Raw genomic sequence first — 21,077 nt, 5'->3', positions numbered from 1 at the left:
AAGTATATATTCAGTAAAGTCAGTGTTCTTGCCTAGAATTTGAAGCAAACCACCTTTGAAGTCTTCTGAACAAGAACAGCCAAAGGATAAGGCACATCGGTGTTCAGAAGATTCTGGAAATCAAAAAGGTCCAAATCATCTAGCCTCAAGTTCAAAAGCTGAAAATTTATCTGCAGGACAAAGTATCAGGAATGTGAAGCCAAATGAACACATGTCCAGGAGTAGAAAATGCTTGCCCAGGATCACTCCTTAAAACCTGTGCATTTTTTATTTTGAATATAGCATTTCAGTCACAGAGGCAATCTATGCATAGAAACAATTTTTGAACTACTTCTGTATAATTCAATATTCTAGAAGTTATTAGCTCCTTTACTTAGTTCCCTATAGCAGTTACTCTTAGAAATATCTGGTGGCTTTAGGAATGAAACTAAGAGTAATTGTAATACAGAAATTATTAAACCTGTTTCTTCTATATTGATTCAAATACGAATTGATTATGTGCCATCAAGTTGGTGTTAAATCTTAATGACCATATTAAGTATAGACACATGACAGCATCTGAATATTTTTCAAGGCCTTCATTGCTACTCTACCACCTGCTAGTCTGCAGTGTAATTCTTGACTGCTGGTTGATAGTTGATCCTAAGAGGCAGAAGGTCTACCATTTCAGTATCTTCATTGTTGATTCTAAAGCTGGTTACTTTACCTTAATCATAAGTCTGATCTTATTTATATTTAATGTTAGTCCCATTTTTGTCACTGTGCTCCTTGACTTTCATTACTAGACAATGCAGATTATTTGCATCTTCAGCTACCTGAGTACTGTCATTAGCACAGTGCAGGTTATTGATGTTTATTCCTCCAATTTTAAAACCACACTCATCTTCTTCCAGTCCAGGCTTCAATATGCATTGTTCAGATTAGCTAATACTGACATCAACTGTTTGATTGAAATCATACCTTCTAACTCAGTTTATTAAATACATAAATTATCCTAGACTCATTGAATGCATAATTCATTCTCAAAGGATTGTATATGACATATTTTATTAATTTATTCTAAATAAAACTTTCATATATATTCAACCAAAAATTCTATAACTCTTCATCTATAACTTTTTTGATTCTCGTGTCATGGGATTTATCCCATTGTTTTCTTTTTTAGATATTTCCAGACCATGTCAGTCATTAATATCTTTTATATCACACTGAAATTATGGATTTCATGTTTTCCTTCTTTGTGTCTTTTCTTCTCTCTATTTCAATTCTTTGCATTTCAAAGTATTCTGTATGCAAAATATTTCAGTCCTATTGGCTTGCTGGTTTAAGGCAAGATAGCTTTGCTTCTTTATGAGGATGGAACAAACACTTTTTGCAATTATAGATTTCAGCAGACTATTTTACAGACTTTTTGTGATGGAGTTATGACACATGTTATCAACGATTCATTCCTAGATTCAACATGCCTGTGTTGTATTTGCTTACAAGATCAAACAGATATTAGATGGATTGTAATAAATTGATTAGGATTTGCATATCCTCCTGCCCCCCAAAACTAAATACAATCCAAAGATATGAACGTCTTTGTTTTAACAGCTATGGTGATGACTAATCCATTTATCAGTTAGTACTTCCTGTGTTACCTTCCTAGGTTTTGCATAAGGGAAACAACAAATCGTACAATAGAGATTGCACAGTTAACAGTTTAAATATTCTTTGTTCCACAGTTCAGTAGAGAGCAGGTCATCTTTTCAGCTGAATCTTAAGAATTAATCTGGAAACAGTTTTTATACATAAATGGAATTTCAGTATTTCCATGGAAATATAACTAAAGAAAAGTGTGAAGAATTACTGAGCAAAGTAGGAATAAATGGAAGTTTTTTAGTACGAGACAGTGAGAGCATACCTGGAGCCTTGTGCCTTTGTGTTTTGTAAGTACTACTTTTATGTAACTAAGATAACTCCTTTCTATTGGTTAAATGAAAGGATTCAGTTACAAGAAATGCAGATGTTTAACTTAATCTGGCATTATATAAAGACAGCTTGAACATGACTAATGTTTTTATGGATTGAGTTACATTTTTTAGATGCTTGCACTTTTGAGAACCAACTACCATCTGTTTTCAGGAAACTGAGAATTTTGTTCCAGGCACATATACCTAGTGGGAGTGTATACATAAAACTGATTTCGCTTTATTATAAACTGCAGTGTATATCTAGCCCAAATTTAAATGTAGAAATAAACACAGTAAAATGTGCATTAGTGCTGTTTTTGGAAGTGATACATTTCAAATCATTATAGATTCAAGATAATGGTACCTAAAGTTCTATCCACAACATCTGGTGAAATCCTTACAACATATTTTTTGGGAATTAAGTACACCTGGTTGTTCTATATTGACTGGGATGTCTCCCAAATATGACTGTTCTAACTTGTCACTATGGATATATTAATTTGTAAGTATCTTTTCTCCTCCAGAATTGTGGAAACAGATTTTTACTTCAATCTTGCTGTGGAGGTGTTTTCATACATTTGTTTAGAATTTTCACATCAGAAGAAAGTTCCTGTATTATTTAGCTGATATCTATTTCTAGAAAACTAAAACTTAATTGTTGTTGCATGTTTGTAAGTGACAAATATACACATTTTGTGCATACTTATCCCTTTATGGTTATCAGTTTTCAGCCCTGTATGATTCTTCAGTGTTTTGACTTTTCTAGTTTATGAATGTACGCTTTGCTAATACACTTTCCATTCTAAAAATTAGTTATGAACACCTTATCTACACTTACCGAATCTTCAGGAAAAATAATGGACATCTTATGATACAGGTAAGAAAATGTATATAATTTAAAATAATTTAGTAAATATGCTAATTTATTCCTTATTCCTTAAATGTAAAGAAATATAAATTTAAGACTCCTACCAGATTTTATGCCATTTTACCCAGCTGGCAGGGGGAGGTGGATGTTAAACTAAAATGCCCTTGGATTACCTTGTTTTCCAACTTCATGCATTATAAATTGTGTTGAATAACACTCCTTACCATTGATAGCCTGGATTCTATACAGTATTAGGATAAAAAAAACTGCTGAAGGTCATAGTTTGGCGGTATTTTAAAAGATATGCTACATTAGCTATAATCTTCTCTGAAATGAATCTATTTCAGTCATCACTTATGTTTTGGATATGGTTAATATGGTTTTGAATTAAATGTAAATTTAGCTGCAATATGCTTATTTTTTAGACATCTGAAGGTACTCCGAGGCTTGTCTTTAGAACATTAAATGATTTAATTGACAACTACAAAAAGCCAAATCAAGGGCTAGTAATCAATCTGTGCTATCCTGTAAATCGTTCTCCTTACCATCAGGAAACTCAGACTGTGTATGTCACTAAAGATGAAGCATATGCGATTCCAGGTAAGAGCTAAATATATATAAAGGTGGTAAATTCCAATAGGCATGTTTCAAATTAAGAAAATCATCAACATAGACTACTAAAGTTTGCTTTCATGAATGAATGAGAAAGAAAGAAAGAAAGAAAGAAAGAAAGAAAGAAAGAAAGAAAGAAAGAAAGAAAGAAAGAAAGAAAGAAAGAAAGAAAGAAAGAAAGAGAGGGAGGGAGGGAGGGAGGAAGGGAGGAAGGAAGGAAGGAAGGAAGGAAGGAAGGAAGGAAGGACAGGTTTCCTAATCTGCTTTAGAGAATTTTTATAAGAATATCATTTATGTTAGGAGTAAGGAAAAAAGCCTTACAATTTCATGGGAAAAAGTAAAGTGAAATCCAAGTTCATATATGCTAATTTGTGTCTTTTTTTCCATTCAAGAAAAAGAAAAACCACCTATTTTCTTTGCACAAAACTCACTTAACTTTTCTGTCTGAAATCTACTGTAAGATTTTTTTTTCTATGAAAGACCCTTTTGCAGTAAATTTTATCACATTCTGTTTAACAAGTTATGAGCACTTCCTTTCTCAGCACTTCTTAGGTGAGTCATAAGGCACATATTTTTAAATCATTATGGGGCTGGAGGTGGCTGTAACTATTATCATTCAGGGCTACCTTCTTTTAGGAAAGCATTGGCCATGGATTTGGTATTCAAATAGTCTGCCTGCTGGCCAAATTCTGCCTCATCGCCCACATACTGGATCTGGTGTGATAGAATATATGGCTTTTCCTTGGCATGAACCAATGGGATATGTTACTTTTTGCCCAGATCTAGCCCTTGGAGCAGATCAGAGACCCTGCACAGCCATAGCAGAAATGCCTATCCTGTCATCAATAGAATTTCAGTATTTAAACTAGCAATCTTGGCTAAATTCAGTACTGGGTCCAGAGCTTGCTTCTGCATGTAATGACAGCATTCCCTGAATGAAATTCTAGTTAGAGCACTCTCATTGAATACTCATCAATGTTTTGTTCTCCCTGCAGTTCCAAGCACCTGCATATTGGTCCCTCAACTCTCTGGAGTTTATTTAGAGGGGGCCTATGAAATTCAGGGAGATTGATGAATTAGTAAAAACCATATTCTTTCAGATTTTACCAATAAAATTAATTCACAAGCCTGGATGTCTTGTCTGGATAGAAAAATCTCTTCAAGCTGCAAGAAGACAAAGCCTAGGTTCAGTCCAAAAAGTTTTATTTTGGAAACATTAAAAAAGGAAAGACTAAAGCAGTAAGCAGTATAAAAATATATTTAAACAAATTAAGGAAAGCATGCGAAGCATGACTACTGGAATTCTTGCCAGCTTCTCAATAATGGCTCCTCTCTGAGTCATGGGAGCCAACATTCCAAGCAACTGTTCATCTGTCTCTTCCATAGGAATGCATTAGAGTATCTTTCTAGAACTGGCCCGCACAGCTTGTTGAGACACATTGATAAATTAAAATAATCATGGACCCCAAAGGAAAAGCGGGTACACCAATAAGCTATTTGGTGCTAGCAGCAATGGCGCTATCAGTGTCAGTGAGGCCTGGAGGCACTCAGCACTATGTCTTTTGGGGCGGCTACAGAGGTAGATCCTTTCTGGTGGTGCAGGCATTTGGTGATAGTGCCTTTATTGTTTTCAGAGAATGCTGGTGGGCCACACAAGGCTGCTTGCGGGCTGCATGTAGCCCTTGGCTATATGTTTTGCAGACCTGACCTAGATGTTTTTCTTTGCCTTTCCCTCCCAGGCTGATCTAGTCCATTTCTTTTGCTGGCTTCTACCCATTCTGTTCCGGTTCTGTTCAGTTTTCAGAGTTACTGCGCTGACAGAGTCCTAACCTCCTTTGTGTAATTTTTCCAGCATTGCACTGGGTTGGAAGAATGAAAATAGGACTGAAACAATTTAAAGAGTTTGCTTTACAGAGCACTGGTTCTGTGCTGCACTGATGGTTGATTTAATCTGGGAAAAACACCTGGTTCTGCCACCTCTATGTTGCTGGTTCTGTTACCATTGGATACATTATACACTTTCTGCTGCTTCTCATAACCAGTGGCTTTGCATGGCCCTGCTTTTCTGGTTTTATTAGCTTGGAGAGGCCAATGACACTTCCAGCTCAACAGCTGGCCAAGGCTACTTATAAGTGTGGCTAGTCACAAGGACAGAATTGCATGATTATTCTTTTGCAGTTCTGAGAATGGAGCTTGCTACTTATCCGTTGTCTCCTCCTGCTACATCCAATGGCCCTCCTCTATTCATGGGACCTATCAATTGGGCTATACTTGGACACGTATTCAGCACTGATTTAGAATGGTAGTAGACCTGCATTCAGAAATAGCCTGACAGGTCACAGGAGCTGACCACCTCAACACCTGCCTCCTGTTAATTGGGGAACCTGCTAGGTTGCTAAGCTCAACATTTCAAGTATCACCTAAGCCCACCCATGTTAGGGTGAATGGTTGTGATTATTGTGATCCTGCCAGCTGGACATGCTTTGTGGGGGGGGGGGAGGTAGGGGTAGGGCAATGAAACTATAGTAATCCACCAATCGCTCTTAATTTGTTCCACATTAAAATAGTAAGGACAGCACCAGTTGTTAGCCTTATTACTATGACAGTAAATTACTAGTTGCTTAGCAATTAAGGCAGCAAATTTTGTGCTGGCATATATTTCTCCTGGCTCAAGGACTGATGGAGAGCAGTTTAACACTAACATCTGACTATGCCCTATAGCTCAGCGGTCACATATTCCTTTGCATTCTCAAGGTCAAGCCCTAGAAAAAAGGTATAAGGACATAGGGAAGTAGACTGAGATGTTAAAATGTACATCAGGGATAGAACTATACTGGGATAGATCGTGAAACAGTCTGACAGTAGTAGTCTATTCTGTATTTTCAGAAGCACTGGAAATTTGAAAGAATCAGGTCCTTTATAACTGATTTTATGTTGAAAATGGAACTCTTAGTAGAAGTAACTGAAGGCAATTAACAGAATGTTTATAATCCAATATTACAGAGATATACAGATAGTCCCTGGGTTAAGAATGCCCAAGTTACAGATGACCCATAGTTAAGAACGGAGCCTACTGTAGCAAAATTCAAGTTAAATACACAATGATTCCAGTTAAATACACAATGGTTCAATTACACACTACTACTTATACAGCATTATACAGTAATACTGTTCCGGCTTACATACAAATTTGACTTAAGGATAGACCTTGGGAACAGAATTTGTTCTGGGGGAGCTGTACAGGGGACTACCTGTACAGGGCCTTATCTGTCATAGCATCTGCCCTCTGGAATGAGGTTCTTTCTGAAATCTGGGTGGCTCTCACCAATAGCATTCTGGAGGGCCTTAGACCTAGCTGCTCCCAGCCCTTGGGCTAGGGTGGTTACAAGTTTGTTGATACATGTTTTTGTGTTGTTGGCCAGACTAGCCATCTTTTTCTTTACTTTGTCTTTATCATTTTTCTATTGTTGCTGGCTTTGTCTTTTTGAGCTGTATTATGTTTTATTCTCTGCCATATTGTGAGCCAAACAAAGTCATTCTGCAGCACCTAAACAGAATAAATTGAATTGAATTGAATTATTAAATTAAATTCACATTTATAAATAATCCCATTAGACTTTACAATGAAAACGAAGTTCCTTTATGTCAATTTCAAAGTAGAAAAGAGAAGCAAAAGGAAAATAGGCATAGTATGTCTATGCAAATTCTTTTAAAAACAACTTTGTTTTGGCAGCGGCTTCAATAAAATGTCAATGCAGCTCCAGAATGTGAAAAGGCACCCCAGTTCTACATGCCACACTGGAGGGATACTATGTTTGAATTGACTGCTGTGCAAAGGACATTTCTGCCAAAGTGAACTGACCCCTTTGACACTTTTGATTGGAGGCACTGCTTTTCCATATTGAGAAGTTATTTGCTGTGGAAGGCTGATAAGGACATGCTATAGAAATATACAAACATTCTAAGGTTTTGAGTGTAGCTACACGTAACACTGAAAATGTAATAATTCAGCAAGAATTTAAAAGAGCAAAAGTAGGAATGGTTGAGCGGGGGGAGAAGAAATCATCTTACCTCTTTGCTACAGATTTCTGCTCTGCAGGCAAGCGTTTCTCCCTTGGGATTGTACAATACGAGGTGTTCATGTAATAGACAGAATGTCTCTTTCCACTGAGCCTTATCCTGTAGTGAATTATCTCTTTCTACTGTATTGCTTGAATCAACAGTAATTATTTAAGCACCACAATGTGAGCTATTTGACACTGATACTTTTTTTCACTGAAATATTAGAGAAATGTAACAATAACCTTTTTCTCATCCTCTCCCCAGATGCTGGAGAAAATGATTACATTGACGTCTTGCCTGACTAATCTCCATTTACTCCATTTCAGCAGGGGCCTTCTATGGATCACACCCATACAAATTACGTCTTCTATTCACTTCACTGGGTTCTGTGTTCATTTATACTCTGGATAATTCTATGACACATTTAATACCAACTCTTGCTTGCTTACTTATTTGCTTGCTTGCTTGTCTCTGTGTACAAGGCACACTTTGTAAAATGCACACATACTTGTGGACTCTTCTTTCCATGTACAGGGTACATATATCTGTTTATGTAAATAGTCACCCCTGATGAAGTGGACACTGAAAAACTTATGCCACAAAGAAGTGACAGCCTTTTCCATATTGCAATACCTTATTATATTTTCATTTTAACAGTTTTCATTTATTAGCACTATTGAACTTCCTATATTTGTTGGTCATAAATACAAGTGTCTTGGATGTTTATAAAATTCTGAATTGTTTAATTTAGTCAGAATTATTCAATATCACTGTTATAAGTCACACACACACACACAAACATATAAATATATTTAAATCTCACTCTGTATCTGGAGTATACATTTTAACAAAACACACAGTAAAAAATATAAGAAACCTGGGAAAGTTTACATGGCTGATTAAGTAGCTGTGCAGGATTTGGTTAAGAAGTAACATAAGCATTCACAATACTCACCAATTGTTATTTAACGTGTCAAACAAGCCAAATGAATCCTTTTAAGCCAAACGTCATGCTACATCATGGCCAAATAGGATGTGTCACACTAGCCTGGAGGCACAGTTTATAAAGATCAATCTCCTTAGTCAGCTTAATCCTGTCAGAAAGCTTTGTATTTAGTAAAATTCTAAGATTGTCGAAAGGAGAATATATGCACCTCAGGGTTGAATTCTTAGGTCTTTAGTGTTCTTTGAGCTTCTTTTCCTGCAGACATTTAATTACTAGGCTAGGTGACTGCATATCAAAACCCTGCAAACTCTATTCCTCCATGCAATGATGATGACACTTAGCCTGGAAATGAAATGTCTTCAGGAAGAAAATGTCTGCAGGAAGAAAAGCAAGTTCATGAAGCCAACAATTGTCTGAATTCCATTATTTTATTTGGGTGAAGTGTATCGGCCACTATTCAAGATTCCATTACTATAGAATACATATAGTTTTTCTTGATGGTACTTTACAATAATAGAATTACACATTTTGATGTAATTGTTGCCGGTAACATGCATTTTTACACCCAAAACTTAGGAAACTCTTACAAAATGTCTTATTTTTACTTTATATGTGGGAAAAAAAATGAATGCATGACATCTAGGGTTTTAAATGGGTTGCAGTTTAGAAGGGACAAACATCACTAAATAAATGTCTGATTAGGTCCACCAATTCATTTTCTTGTTGAAGCAAAGCCAAGCCAGTATATTTACAATTCGGTCAATTATTTTTCCTGCTTTAGTAAAAAAGCTGGCATATTACTAATACTAAAAAAAAAAAAAAATAGTACTAGACTGCAAAAAAGGGAAATCGTGCCAGAGAAATGAGTTTAGATTGCAAAAATTATATACATTCTTTTAACCTAAATTATATTGTTAAACTAGATGCAACTCTTCTAACTTTTTCAAAAAGTTAACCAAGCATAAATAAAATCACTAAGTACATTCTTACATTACAATTCTGAAAGGAATACAGTAAGATTCTCTCTAGCTGAGCCTTATAGATGTCTACATTTTTTATATAATTTCAGTGTCAGGCTTTTTTCATTACCATCTTCTTTTTTCTGCTAATGGCTTTTACACTTTTAAATAGTAATGTACTCTAGTGTTCTTTTCAATCCATTTTAACTACAATTTTAGTGCTTTATTCCATCCTGTGAACTGGAATGGCTGGTTGGACTGTGAAGAATATATCCCTATAACAAATAAACTAAGTATTTTTCCAGATAACATGTTTGTTTATGCAATGTTTAGTTATTTGAGCATCATGATTTCTTTTTTCATTAGAGAAATGAAGTTAGGCTGTACTTTCAGGAACGTTAACACTAGTGACAGAAAATCAATGGAAATGTCAACGTTTCCTAATTATTTCATGCAGCAATGCTAATCATTTTACAGTCTGGAAGGTGACAGGGGTGAAGGCATTTCAAGGATCAAGGAGCTGGAGAGGACCTCAAAAGACACTGAGTCCAATTCCAGAATATCCAGTGCTACATTATGTCTAATGAGTAGCCATACTGCTTTGGCTTTAAAAACTCTCTATCAGTTTATACAATCAAGAAGTTCCTTCTGCGTTTCCTTTTCTTTGAAGTTTAATCCATTGCTTCAGATCGTAAACTCTGGAGCCAAATAAAACAAAAATTGATCCATCGTGTATTTTAGCATATCATAATATCCTATCTTAATTGTTTTCTTGGGTAGGATAAATATTTACCTTTTTTGAATCTTTCCTCATGGGACTTGCTCCCTGAGCCTCTCACCCTTCTCCATGTAATATGCAATAGAACATACCAAGTTATTCTTATGTCACTTCCATTTCAAATAACTAGCTGTCTTGGTGATGATAACATAGGCTGCATAGATTTTTAGCTTGTTTTCAGTTTACTTAAATTTTTGTATATAAGAAGACAGAAGCCAGTGGAAAATAACTATCATTAACATTACACAGGATTTAACACTTTCATATTGGTTGATTACATCAATGAGTATATAAGGTTTTCGTAAGTCGTCTCACAGGAAATAACAACAGAAACGTATTCTTTAACTACCTTTGCCTGATTATTCTAGAGTTGGTTGTCAATATGGTATGAAGAAAATGATTCTAATTCATAGAATAAAATATATATAAAAGTGTTGTCAAATAGTTACTATATCAGCAAGTAAGCTTAAGATTTTTCTAAAATAACAATTAAATATTCTACAGCCATCAGTAAGATATACCACACATCTAGAACTGTCCAGAACAGATGACATCTTTAACCTACAATCCATTTATTAAATGGTGAGGGGGGTTCAATTAACTCCTCCAATATAATCTACATATCCAGGTGTTAGTTAACTCTCCCCACACCTGAAAGTAAAATGATGCCTTTGAGAACTTATATGAAAATGTGTCTTCCGAGTTTTCATCAATGGCCACAACTGGGGAGAAGGGACCTAAAGTAGCTGAAAAGGGGCAAGTCTAAATGAGGTGATGGCAACAGTGATCTTATTATCACGGATTTCTAATGTTTCCCCTTCCTCTAGAAAAAAATGAAAAAGGTAGATACAGAGTTGAAGTCTGAAAGGGTTAAAAAGAAATTACAACCATGTGACAGATCCAGCCTCCTGTCATATCTTGTAAGAACAAAAATTGTGTCAACTGATGCAGGAAGGGAACACTTGGATCTTTCAAACCATGTAAACACAGTCTGTATGACAAAATGAAAAGTATCAGCATTCAAAAATTCCTAGGCCGAAAACAGACTGCTCAAAGTGGGACCAAAAGAACCTCCTCATCCTACAGATATGACAAGCAACTATAAAAGAATGGAGAGAAAGAAGAAGCCACATAAAGCTGCAGAACTGCTGGAGTGGTGTCCAATGTCATCAATAAAACAGGTTATTTGAAACCTAGTGGAATAATTTTTAGAATGTCAACACACGACAATTGATAAAGAGTTACTAGCAAATGTGTTCCATTTCCCAAACTATAAGTATTATTCTATCATTAGAAGAGATGTACAAAAAAGTAACTTCACTGGCCTATCTTATGATATTGATCAAGACACATGCAGTATTGTAGTTATTTTCATATTTTCAATTAGCCAGCTTATTAACTTGTCTGGAAACACTTAAAGGGCTGAAAAATTATGTGGTATAACAGATTTGTAAAACTCTTTGAATATGAATCACTTGTGGTCATTCAACTTGATCACTGATTTTGATACAGTATATACTGAGGCACTGAGTGTATCTGGTATACTATTTTGCCCCCAAAATAAGGGATCACTTCAGTTTAGGAGTCCTAAGGAAATGAATGGGTGAGATAACTGTAGCTTTCCAGTCTGCCACTTAAGCTCTTGATCCCTGCTCACGTTGCCTTATTCTAGCTAGCCTAGTACATGACTGGATGGAATCAGGAAATGGTGAATACATTTTCACAAGGTAGTGTGGTACTACCAGCCTTAAAGGGAACAATAGTCTGTCCACTCCTAAAGAAGTCTTCCATGGATTCAAACCTACTCAGTCACAAATTTAATAGGGAGGATAGCATCTTTGCAGCTACAGATTTTCAAGGGCACCAATTATCTCAACCCTTTTCAATCAGGATTCAGACCTTGTTGGGCACAGAATCAGGTATGATCACCCTGACAGATGATTTCCTGAAAGAAAGAGACAGAGGGACTACAACTGCATTGATCTTGCTTGACTCCTTACAGTACCACAACTGTCTCTCAGCTGGGGCTTGCGGGCACTGTGTATTATAGTGATCCCACTCCTACTTGCAGGGATTGGACATTTCACAGCACAGTTCATGCTGTGAAATGCCACAAGGCACAATTTGTTCTCAAAGCTAACGAACATTTATATAAAACTACTTGGGGCAGTCATCAAAGGGTTCATGGTAAAGTTTCACCAATACACTCTAGTTCTCTGTAACATATGAAAAAGAGAGTGAGCACTTATGATAGTCTTACTATCTAAGACCAGAGATAGATTGGAAGTTATCTATTTTTCATATCTTTTTCTTTTACTTTATCTCACTTTTTCTTTTCTTTATAATTTGTATTTTCAATTTTCTTTTTCATTCCTAACTTTTAACTTTGTAACTTTAAAATTTCAATAAAATATTATTAAAAAAAAAAAGAAAAGAAAAAGAGTGCATATCCTGAGCCAGCATCTGGATGCAGTGATATGGTGGGTGATGGCCAGTAAACTGCTTTTGAACCCTGGCAAGATGAAGACCTTGTGTATGGGTAGTTCCTGGGTATGGACCCTGCAGAGCTTAATTGTTCTAAATGAGATTGTATACCTTCAGAAACAACTGGCTAGTAGTTTAGGAATACTTCTGGAGTCATCATATTTATGATTGGGGAGAAATAAACAAATCACCAACTGGAGCACTGTGACTGTTTTGCACAGCATTTTGCTAACAAAGTTATTCAGATTTGCCAGAGTCTTGACTTTGACATGGATGGGTTCTTTAAGTGAACTTCTATTGGTTTCCTAAAACATTATGACCTACATCTATCACAGTGACAGCTTTATGTTATAAATATAGATTGTCTTGCATTTTTTGTTGGTACTTATTAAATAATTGCTGCACTTTGGAAAAACTACCATGACTACTATATATATATATATATATATATATATGCAAAAGGGGTCCAATGTAGATCCTGTCCTAATCTCCATATTATCTTACATTGATCTGTTATAGAAAAACTGATTAAGATTTCCTCCACACCTTAAAAAATGAGCCTGTTTTGCATTTAGTTTGCAAATGTCCTTCTTGGGAAAAGTCAGCTTTTTATTTCTATCAAGATGGGGCCCATATTTTTTTTTTTAACTGATTACTGTGACTGATCGGACTTAAGATAAAATGTCATTTCGCTACTAGTGACTTATCTTCTAGAGTCATTCAACTACTGTTGTGTCAAAATAACACAGCAAGATAGGCTTTCTATCATTTCAACAATGGCTGGATGATACTATGAAGACTCTATAAGGTACTTGTGGGGAAATGGCCTGAAAACCGCTATACTAAGCTCAAACCAAACAAGTCACATTTTGGCTTAACTTGTGTGAACCCACTCATTGTGCTTGTAAACAACAGTACATATCTTAACCTCACGCAGAAATCGCCACCTGTCATTCAATAAACTATTAAGTACCACGGAATCAGTAGCCCTATCATGTGTGGAAAGTACAAATAACATAAGATCCAATCAGAATAATTTTAAATCTTTTAACATTTTTTAAATTTTAAAAATTTAAATTGACAAATTATCATTATAATCCATAATATTCCTGGGATCACATTAATAGTTCAGTTAGAGAAAATTGTATCAGGAAAACCATGCTATAGGTGCGGTTTAGCAATGCTGAATTTCTATCACAACTGCTTTTTATAATGTCACAGATCTTTGGGTGGGTTGATGTTTGATGCCTTGCTTTCTTTATGGATTGTCATAGCACTTTTAGACACAGGCATAGGTGGACTTACTCCTGGGTAAGAATAAAATACAGGCGAAATCCCTCCCTCTCCCCTATTCAGTCCTATACCAAAACTCGAGTCACTTTGCCTTTGGGAAGATTCACTCGAAGGGGAAATCCACCTCTTGAGTCAGAACAAAACCAGCTCAAAGGCACGCCAGCGCGCCCCTCTCCTGCTGAAAACGAGAGGAAGCTTCGAACAACTCAACCGGGATTTTTCCTTCTCCTATTCTTATCTGCTTGTTTTCTACAGCGCCTTTCCTAATCCCCCTCCCCACAGAACTTTGTCCGAAAACCCTTCTCCCGAACACGCTTTGAGAAACGGAGGTTTCTCTCTGACTTTTGTGATTTTACATGGACGGAACTGTAAGAAAGATGCTTCCGCGGACAGGATTTTGGTTAGGCCTCAAGCAAAAATAGCTACCCCACAGCAGTGGCCTCTACTACGCCTGGCCATAGTTCATGTCCGGCTGGGGAGGAAGAGCGCGATCTCGCTTTCACCCGGGTCGAACAAAAGCGCCCGCGCAAGGCCGCCCGCGCCGGCTCCCAGCATGCACGCGAGCTTCCTAGAGCGGCGGAGGCTTCCGCCCAGCTCCGGAGGCTTTGTCGAGGGAGTGACAACAGCGAAATGGCGGCCAAGGCGCCAAATACGAATTTTTGAGTGCGAGACAGGCTAACGCTGTCTCTGGAGACTTCACGAACGGCGGGGCCATGGACGCCTCGGCGTGCATGAAGTCCCTCCTTTCGGCGGCTTCTCAGTATCGAGCTGCCCGCACCCAGCCCAACGCGGCTGGGCTCCAGCGGAGTTTGGAGGTGAGAGACGGTCGGTAGACCACCCGGTTCAAAGCTTTCTTTCCCCCTCGACTTTCGGATGTTTCGTGCTAGAAGTAGGAGGAGAAGGAAGGCGCGTTCAAAAAACTGGCCGCTGCTGCCTCAGCGTTAGCGAAGCTTTTCCATGCGGTGGTCCCTGGCAATTTCTCCAGTACGGCTTCGTTTTTGCAAACTGTTTTGAAAGATATATAGAAGAGCCGTCTACAAATGAAGTGGTTAAGGGCTAATAGGTACGTCCTGCTTGCCCTGGCGCAAAGACCTCCAGTAGCCGTTTGTTGCGGAAATGAATGGAGGACGTCATCCTCAACCGACCCTCGGCCCTTTGTGTAGGCAGCCTCTGCCATTGTTTTTTCGCTTTGTTTTAGAAGTGGCGCATTTCAACTTCTGCAGGAACAGGCAGCAGAGGCGTCTGCAACAGGTCATCCCCAAGTACGTTTAGGGACGAGGCCCTGCGCGGTTGCCGTTGGCTTGCTGGGGCTACTGTGGACCACACAACCGGCCTACGGCCACTGTTGTTCATCTTTTGACAGTAGGAAAGTCAGGGGATTCTCGTTGTGCCAGAAAGCCATATCTCCCGCTTTTCTTGCCAACACATGGAAATAAATTGGGGAAGTGGGAGCTAGGGCCATTGTTCTGGCACTAAAAAGACCCCCTTCCCCCCTTCAGAGTGGCTGAAGAACTGCTTTCTCCTGCTAAGGGGAATGGGGTGGAAGTGGCTCTTCAGTCTCTGCATCTCCACTGTAAAGTCATGGGAGATTTTTTGCAGGCACACTAGCTGCAGAGCCACAAAATGCAAGCTCTGTCAAGTCCCTTACAGCAGCAAGATTCACACAGTCTCAATTAATTAATTAAAGCCAGCCAGCCCACTGGGTGACTTTGGGGCAGTCACTCTCTCAACTCAATCCATCTTACAGGATTGTTGTGGGGAAAATAGGAGGCAGGAGCATTAGATATGTTCTCTGCCTTGATTTAACCACTATATAAATATAAAGGCAGGTTAAAAATCTAATAATAATTGGGTTTAATGCCAGGAAAACAAGGATGGGTTATGGAATCTTGGAAACTAGATAGATATTTAGTCCTTACAGTGCTTATTATGGAGTACAAGAAGATGAGTTCTCTGTGATTTGTCCAATATTCTTTCTCACAGATTCCCAGACAGAAGGACTGATGCCTCACGAGATAAGGCTGAAATGTCCATCTGCTCTTTTTTTTGCCATTCCTTGAAAAACCTCTCTTGACTTTCTCAGGTGCTGAAAATTCCTTTAGAGTTGCTCACCATCCTGCCTGAAATGGCAAAGGTGGGTGGGGATATTAATTTGAAACATACTTAAACACATATGTGTTTAAACAGATGTCTTTCATAGAAGTTTTGTTGGAGTATCAGCCATATTGCAGGTGGAGAGGGGAAACAGATGAACCACAGAGCTGCTGGCTGCAGAGGTGCTTGGAAGTGATTCTGCAACCTCCACCTGTGATCGGGGGGGGGGGTGTTCCCTACTTTCCTCCTGATAGAAAATACACCTACACTTTACCTGTGCCTGCCACCCATGGCAAGAGAAATAAGGGTGAACAAAGCCACTTCTCTCCTGTTCTACTTCTCATGCTTTGGGTTCCACTTTCCTGATCTGACTTTGTCACTGCTAGTAATTGGCATCAAAGGACATGTTCCTCACGCTGCTCTCTTCTGCCCCAGGGTCCCAGAGCTTCATTGTCAATGCAGAATATGAGTCTAAAGTCTGATCAATCTTTGAGCTAGTGTATTTTTGTGCCAGTTCCCACATTGTACATTAATGCTGCTGTGCAGAAGAGCCCTAAGGCTACAGTCATATGTAACTTGACTTGTTAATAATCTGAAGTTGGCCCAGTGGAATACGGGTATGTAAGTAGAATGTTGATTTCTAAGTTCCATCTTCTGCAGTTGTTTGATAGTTGGAAATTTCTTAAAATATGTAGTGATGAGGGGAATGCTGTGTCTATTAAATCTCTACCTGTTTTTAAGGTGACAAGGACCAATTGACCAAAAAAAAAAAAAATCTGCGATATGGGGATTAATTCATTTAAGCCCTGCACACTTTACAGGCCACAGTAATATGCTCTGTGTGGTGATCCTTTCAGAACTTGCACAATGCAGACTGTAGTTGCAGATAGGACTATGCTTCAGTTCTGAAATAATTTAAATGGAGACAGAATAGATTGCTTTTTCTCATATACTTACTTGATATTTTGTTTATTACATGAGCTTACATTTTTAATGCAACCATTATTAGTCTTGTTCTCTGTGGCTTACAATCTGAATATAACTATACACTTCATGGACCATATTTGAACAGAGTGTTTGAGTGGCACAAGGCCTTCTCCTTGATGGAATCTAATAGCAAAAGCTGTATCTCAGGAAGCTTGCTTTGTTTTCTGTTTTAATATCCAAGTATTAGGACAAGCTTTATTTGAAACTTTATTAGAATTTATTAGAATTTCAGAGTTGTGTAATTGAATCTCTTTTTCCCAGAATGTTTGCATGATGGACTAAAAGTTCATCATAATGAGATACCCTATCTGTTGATTGTTTGAATGTAGGGATACTACTCTTTATTCCTCAGCCTCAGCACATCTCTTCTGTTGGTTAAATATTTTCACTTAGAGCAAACAATTAGGAAAAACAAATTCTAAAAGATAATATATAGCTGACTAGCAGGCAAGTTAATTGTTAAATTCTATTACCAAACAAAGAACAAAAAATACTTCCTAGCATTTTAAATTAATATATATCACCTAAATATGCTACATATATATTTAGTAACAAAATGTCAAATTACCCATAAAAATTGTCTAGTATTGTAAAATATTATGAAACCTATGCCAAAGGGAAAGATATTGTGTCATTTTTATTTTCATCAAAATGTTTTCAAAAATGGATAAATTACACATTTCTTCAACACCATCATTAATATTTGGAGTAGTAGTACCTTTCCAGTCTCTCAACATAATCCTCTTAGCTGTTCCCCATGCCCAGCACTACTAATGTTTCTTAAAAATGGATGGATACAACAATTTTGGAATAGAATTCAAGGGAGTATTAAAATCTTTAACCTTAAAACGTTTACTCATAAATCTACTTAAATATGTTACACTGTTATTCCAAAATAAAGCCAGTAATGGACAAGACCAAATCATATGGATTAATATACCCTCAAATTTCTTAATTCACCAACAAAGTGTACAGTCCATCCTTTCTGATGCATTCTTTGGTTTATGCTATGAACTCAGAATAAAATCTTTTGATGAATTAATTTCAACCTCAAGTCCAGTTGATTAATTAATCATCTATTAATGTTCTGTTATATGATATTCCAGCTCTTTATTGCAGTCATTGTAAATGTTAATAGTTTCATCTTTAAGGATATTTTAAAACTTATGATATAGATATGATTGCAATCTTATCTGTAGCATTTAAGATAGAATGTCTTATCACCTATTTTTAAATAGAATTCTTCCATAAAGTTAAATATTTATGAGTCTGGGCATTAAAATCCGATCTGCATTCCAATAGGGCTCAAATACGTCAAGCTGCTCTCAACAAGGAAATGAAAGACCTTTTTTGCTATATGTTGATCAGTGTAATTGCCAAGATCTTGATGGAAATAAGTAAGAACTTTCCAGTAAAGGCCATAAAGGTTGATATTCAGTTAATTTCTTATTCCATAGAGGATAAATTTTCAGTGGTATTTTGAAAGTCTGGTAAATTAGAGCCTCCATCATCAAAATAAAGTCTCAGTTTAGCCAATGAAATTCTTGGTGGCCTATTTTCTCATATGAATCTCCTCAATGGTCTATCTATCTGAATAACATATCCATTTGAAATTAACATGAGAATTTCTCTAAAAATATAAACCAATGAGGGGGTAATATTCATTTTAATAACATTAATCTTCCCCTATCAACAGTGGAATTTTAATCCATTTATTAATATCCATTGCAATATTATCTGTAGCATTTAACATATTAAATTCCACCTATTTTGAAATATATGTACATATTATACAGTATTATATATTTTGCAGATATAATATTTAATATATTTTGTATGTGCTACAAAGCCCATCCTCTTACATTAATCTATTAATATATCAGTTCCCAAAGGGAGTAAATTAGACTTTTCCAAATTAATTTTATAAGCTGAATATTTATCAAATTCTTGAGACACCTGTATTTAGTTAGGCAATACAATACTACCAAAATGTTATCCGCATATAAAAATAATTAATGTTCAGAATTTGCAAATGCAATACCAGTAAGAATCATTATTTTCAGATGGGTGGCCTTATAAATCAAATAAATAAATATCACAGGATTGTGTAATGGGCCAAAGGAATAATTTTGAAGAACAGGGAGAAGAGCTGCAACCAAGACAACAGTCAGATAAAAGAAATCTGAGTCCAGGGAAGAAATGTAATTTGAGAAAGCATCTCAGACATTAGTCTCCCTAGTTTTCATGAAGATAAGGGGAGGGAGTGGGGAAGTGCATTTAGACTTGCAAGATTCTGTCACAATAACCTTATAATAAAAGTAGTATTAGCTTGTGTGACTTTGATTTCCAAGTTTGGTCTACCTTGGAGGGCTGACAGATTGCCTAAATCAAATTGCTAATGGCATTTAACAATAACAGAATTAAATTAAAAGCCAACAGAGAAAGTGGACAACCCTGACAGGTGCCATGCTATAATTCAGTTGGTCCAGAAATTAGCTAATTTGTTATTACTCTTGCTATTGGTTGCAAATAGTAAATTGCAATACATTTAATAAAAGAAGGTGGAAATCCATATCTATACATAACTTGCTTTAGAAAATTTATCTGTATCATATCAAAAATGTTTTTCAGTTTCTAAAGATATTAATGCATCAGAATCTAACCTCTGTTGAGTTGTATCCATAACATCTATTAATAAATGTAAATTAGCTGACATCTATTTTTAATAAAACTGAACTGAGATGGTTGAATTATATACAATAACATTCTGCAATTGCCTAGCCAAAAAAAAGTTAATATCTTAATTTGTGTGTGTGTGTATGTGTATATACACACACACACGCACACACACGCACATATATATAAATGATATGAGGCTATAACTGGCCCAGAATTTAGAATGTTTACTCAATTTAAAAATCAGTGTTTCATAAGCCTCATAAAAAGATGAAGAGAATTTACCAGATTTAAATGATTCCTTATAGACGTCTAATAATATTGAGGTTATCAAGTATATGAAAGATTTATACCATTTAGCAAGAAAGCCATCCGAGTCCAGGGTTTTCCTGTTCTTCATCAATTAAGTTGGTCTAATATCTCATGAAGTTTCAAAGCTGCTTCCAAATGCCCTGATTAAATATCAGTTTCATTACCCATTTGATGTTGATCCAGAATATTCTTGAATTATTGAATTGGGAAAAAATGTAAAATTAATAGATTCAGTCTCTGTGATTCATAGTCCATCATTTCTTAAAGTTTCAGAAATTATATTTTGTTGTTTCACTTGCTTTAAATGATGTGCTAATAATTTACTAGCTTTTTTACCAGTTTCTCAATATTACAACTTCGCTGACAAGAATGCATTATAAGTCTGCTCTGTGGCGGTTCCTTGTGTATGCAAGTAAACATTCTTTAATCAAATTTCTATACAGTATGTATCCCAAACAGCCAGAGGGCTAGTAGAATTTCAATTACATTAAAAAATTGTCAAGTTTGTTGTTTAATATAGTAAAAAAAAGTCCTGTGCCAAAGAAATATTAAAATACCACCTACCGGTAATTGACAAAATATATTTGAAATGAAATGTTAATGAAATTGAAGCATGATCTGAGATTACAAAAGGATTAATTTTTGAATCTAAAATATTATCAAGCAAAGAAAAGGAAATCAGAAAATAATCCAATCTAAAATAAGTTCTATGAGCATTGGAAATGAAAATATAATCCCTTTTTGTGGGATGAAGTAAACATCAAATATCATTCAGGTTAAAGTTGTGGAGTTTAATTTTAAAAAAAAGTTTTAGTGTTTTCTTGTTGCAGTTATAGTTTTCTCGTTTTATTAAAAGTGCAATAAAATATTAATGACAAATATTTTTACTTAGTTCCTATTTATTTTTGTTTTGTTGTTTTGTTTGTATGCTGTGTATCCTTTCTGGATCAAGAAAGAGGACAGATATTATAAATACTGACCACTAATATTCAGTATATTCTAAGTCATACTGTATTTTGTTTAATTGTAAACATGACCAATAAGAACTTTA

The 21,077-nt window shown here is 36.2% G+C and overlaps 3 protein-coding genes across 4 annotated transcripts in view; 2 read left to right on the top strand and 1 right to left on the bottom strand.

Annotated features, from left to right (window-relative positions):
* TRAT1 (T cell receptor associated transmembrane adaptor 1) overlaps window positions 1-21,077 on the bottom strand; it is a 131,657-nt gene that overhangs the window by 63,295 nt on the left and 47,285 nt on the right. The window lies entirely within an intron of this gene.
* On the top strand, window positions 1,733-9,725 carry LOC103051417 (SH2 domain-containing protein 1B-like). Its single transcript, XM_015888249.3, has 4 exons — window positions 1,733-1,931; window positions 2,769-2,832; window positions 3,249-3,423; window positions 7,762-9,725. The coding sequence occupies exons 1-4, from the start codon at window positions 1,798-1,800 to the stop codon at window positions 7,800-7,802; spliced, it is 414 nt and encodes a 137-aa protein (XP_015743735.1). The 5' UTR covers window positions 1,733-1,797; the 3' UTR covers window positions 7,803-9,725.
* The window catches only part of CIP2A (cellular inhibitor of PP2A), a 35,184-nt gene continuing 28,630 nt past the window's right edge, over window positions 14,524-21,077 (top strand). The window contains exon 1 of the mRNA XM_007429268.4: window positions 14,524-14,772. Coding sequence (XP_007429330.1) covers window positions 14,671-14,772 — 102 coding nt within the window. The 5' untranslated portion in view covers window positions 14,524-14,670. The remainder of the gene's footprint in view (window positions 14,773-21,077) is intronic.

This window comes from Python bivittatus, unplaced genomic scaffold, assembly GCF_059951505.1.
Source record: "Python bivittatus isolate LINGU-HERP-01145 unplaced genomic scaffold, Pbiv_v1 ctg000350_np1212, whole genome shotgun sequence".
NCBI classification, from domain to species: Eukaryota; Metazoa; Chordata; class Lepidosauria; order Squamata; family Pythonidae; genus Python; species Python bivittatus.
The sequence above is the reverse complement of the archived record's forward strand: the minus strand, read 5'-3'. Positions and strand labels throughout refer to the sequence as shown.

Bases quoted from the DNA above. Each gene is read 5' to 3' on its own strand.
- LOC103051417 (XM_015888249.3), top strand. From the start codon at position 1,798: ATGGAATTTCAGTATTTCCATGGAAATATAACTAAAGAAAAGTGTGAA. The intron at 1,932-2,768 runs GTAAGTACTACT...TCTAAAAATTAG, and splicing joins GCCTTGTGCCTTTGTGTTTT to TTATGAACACCTTATCTACA. The intron at 3,424-7,761 runs GTAAGAGCTAAA...TCCTCTCCCCAG, and splicing joins TGAAGCATATGCGATTCCAG to ATGCTGGAGAAAATGATTAC.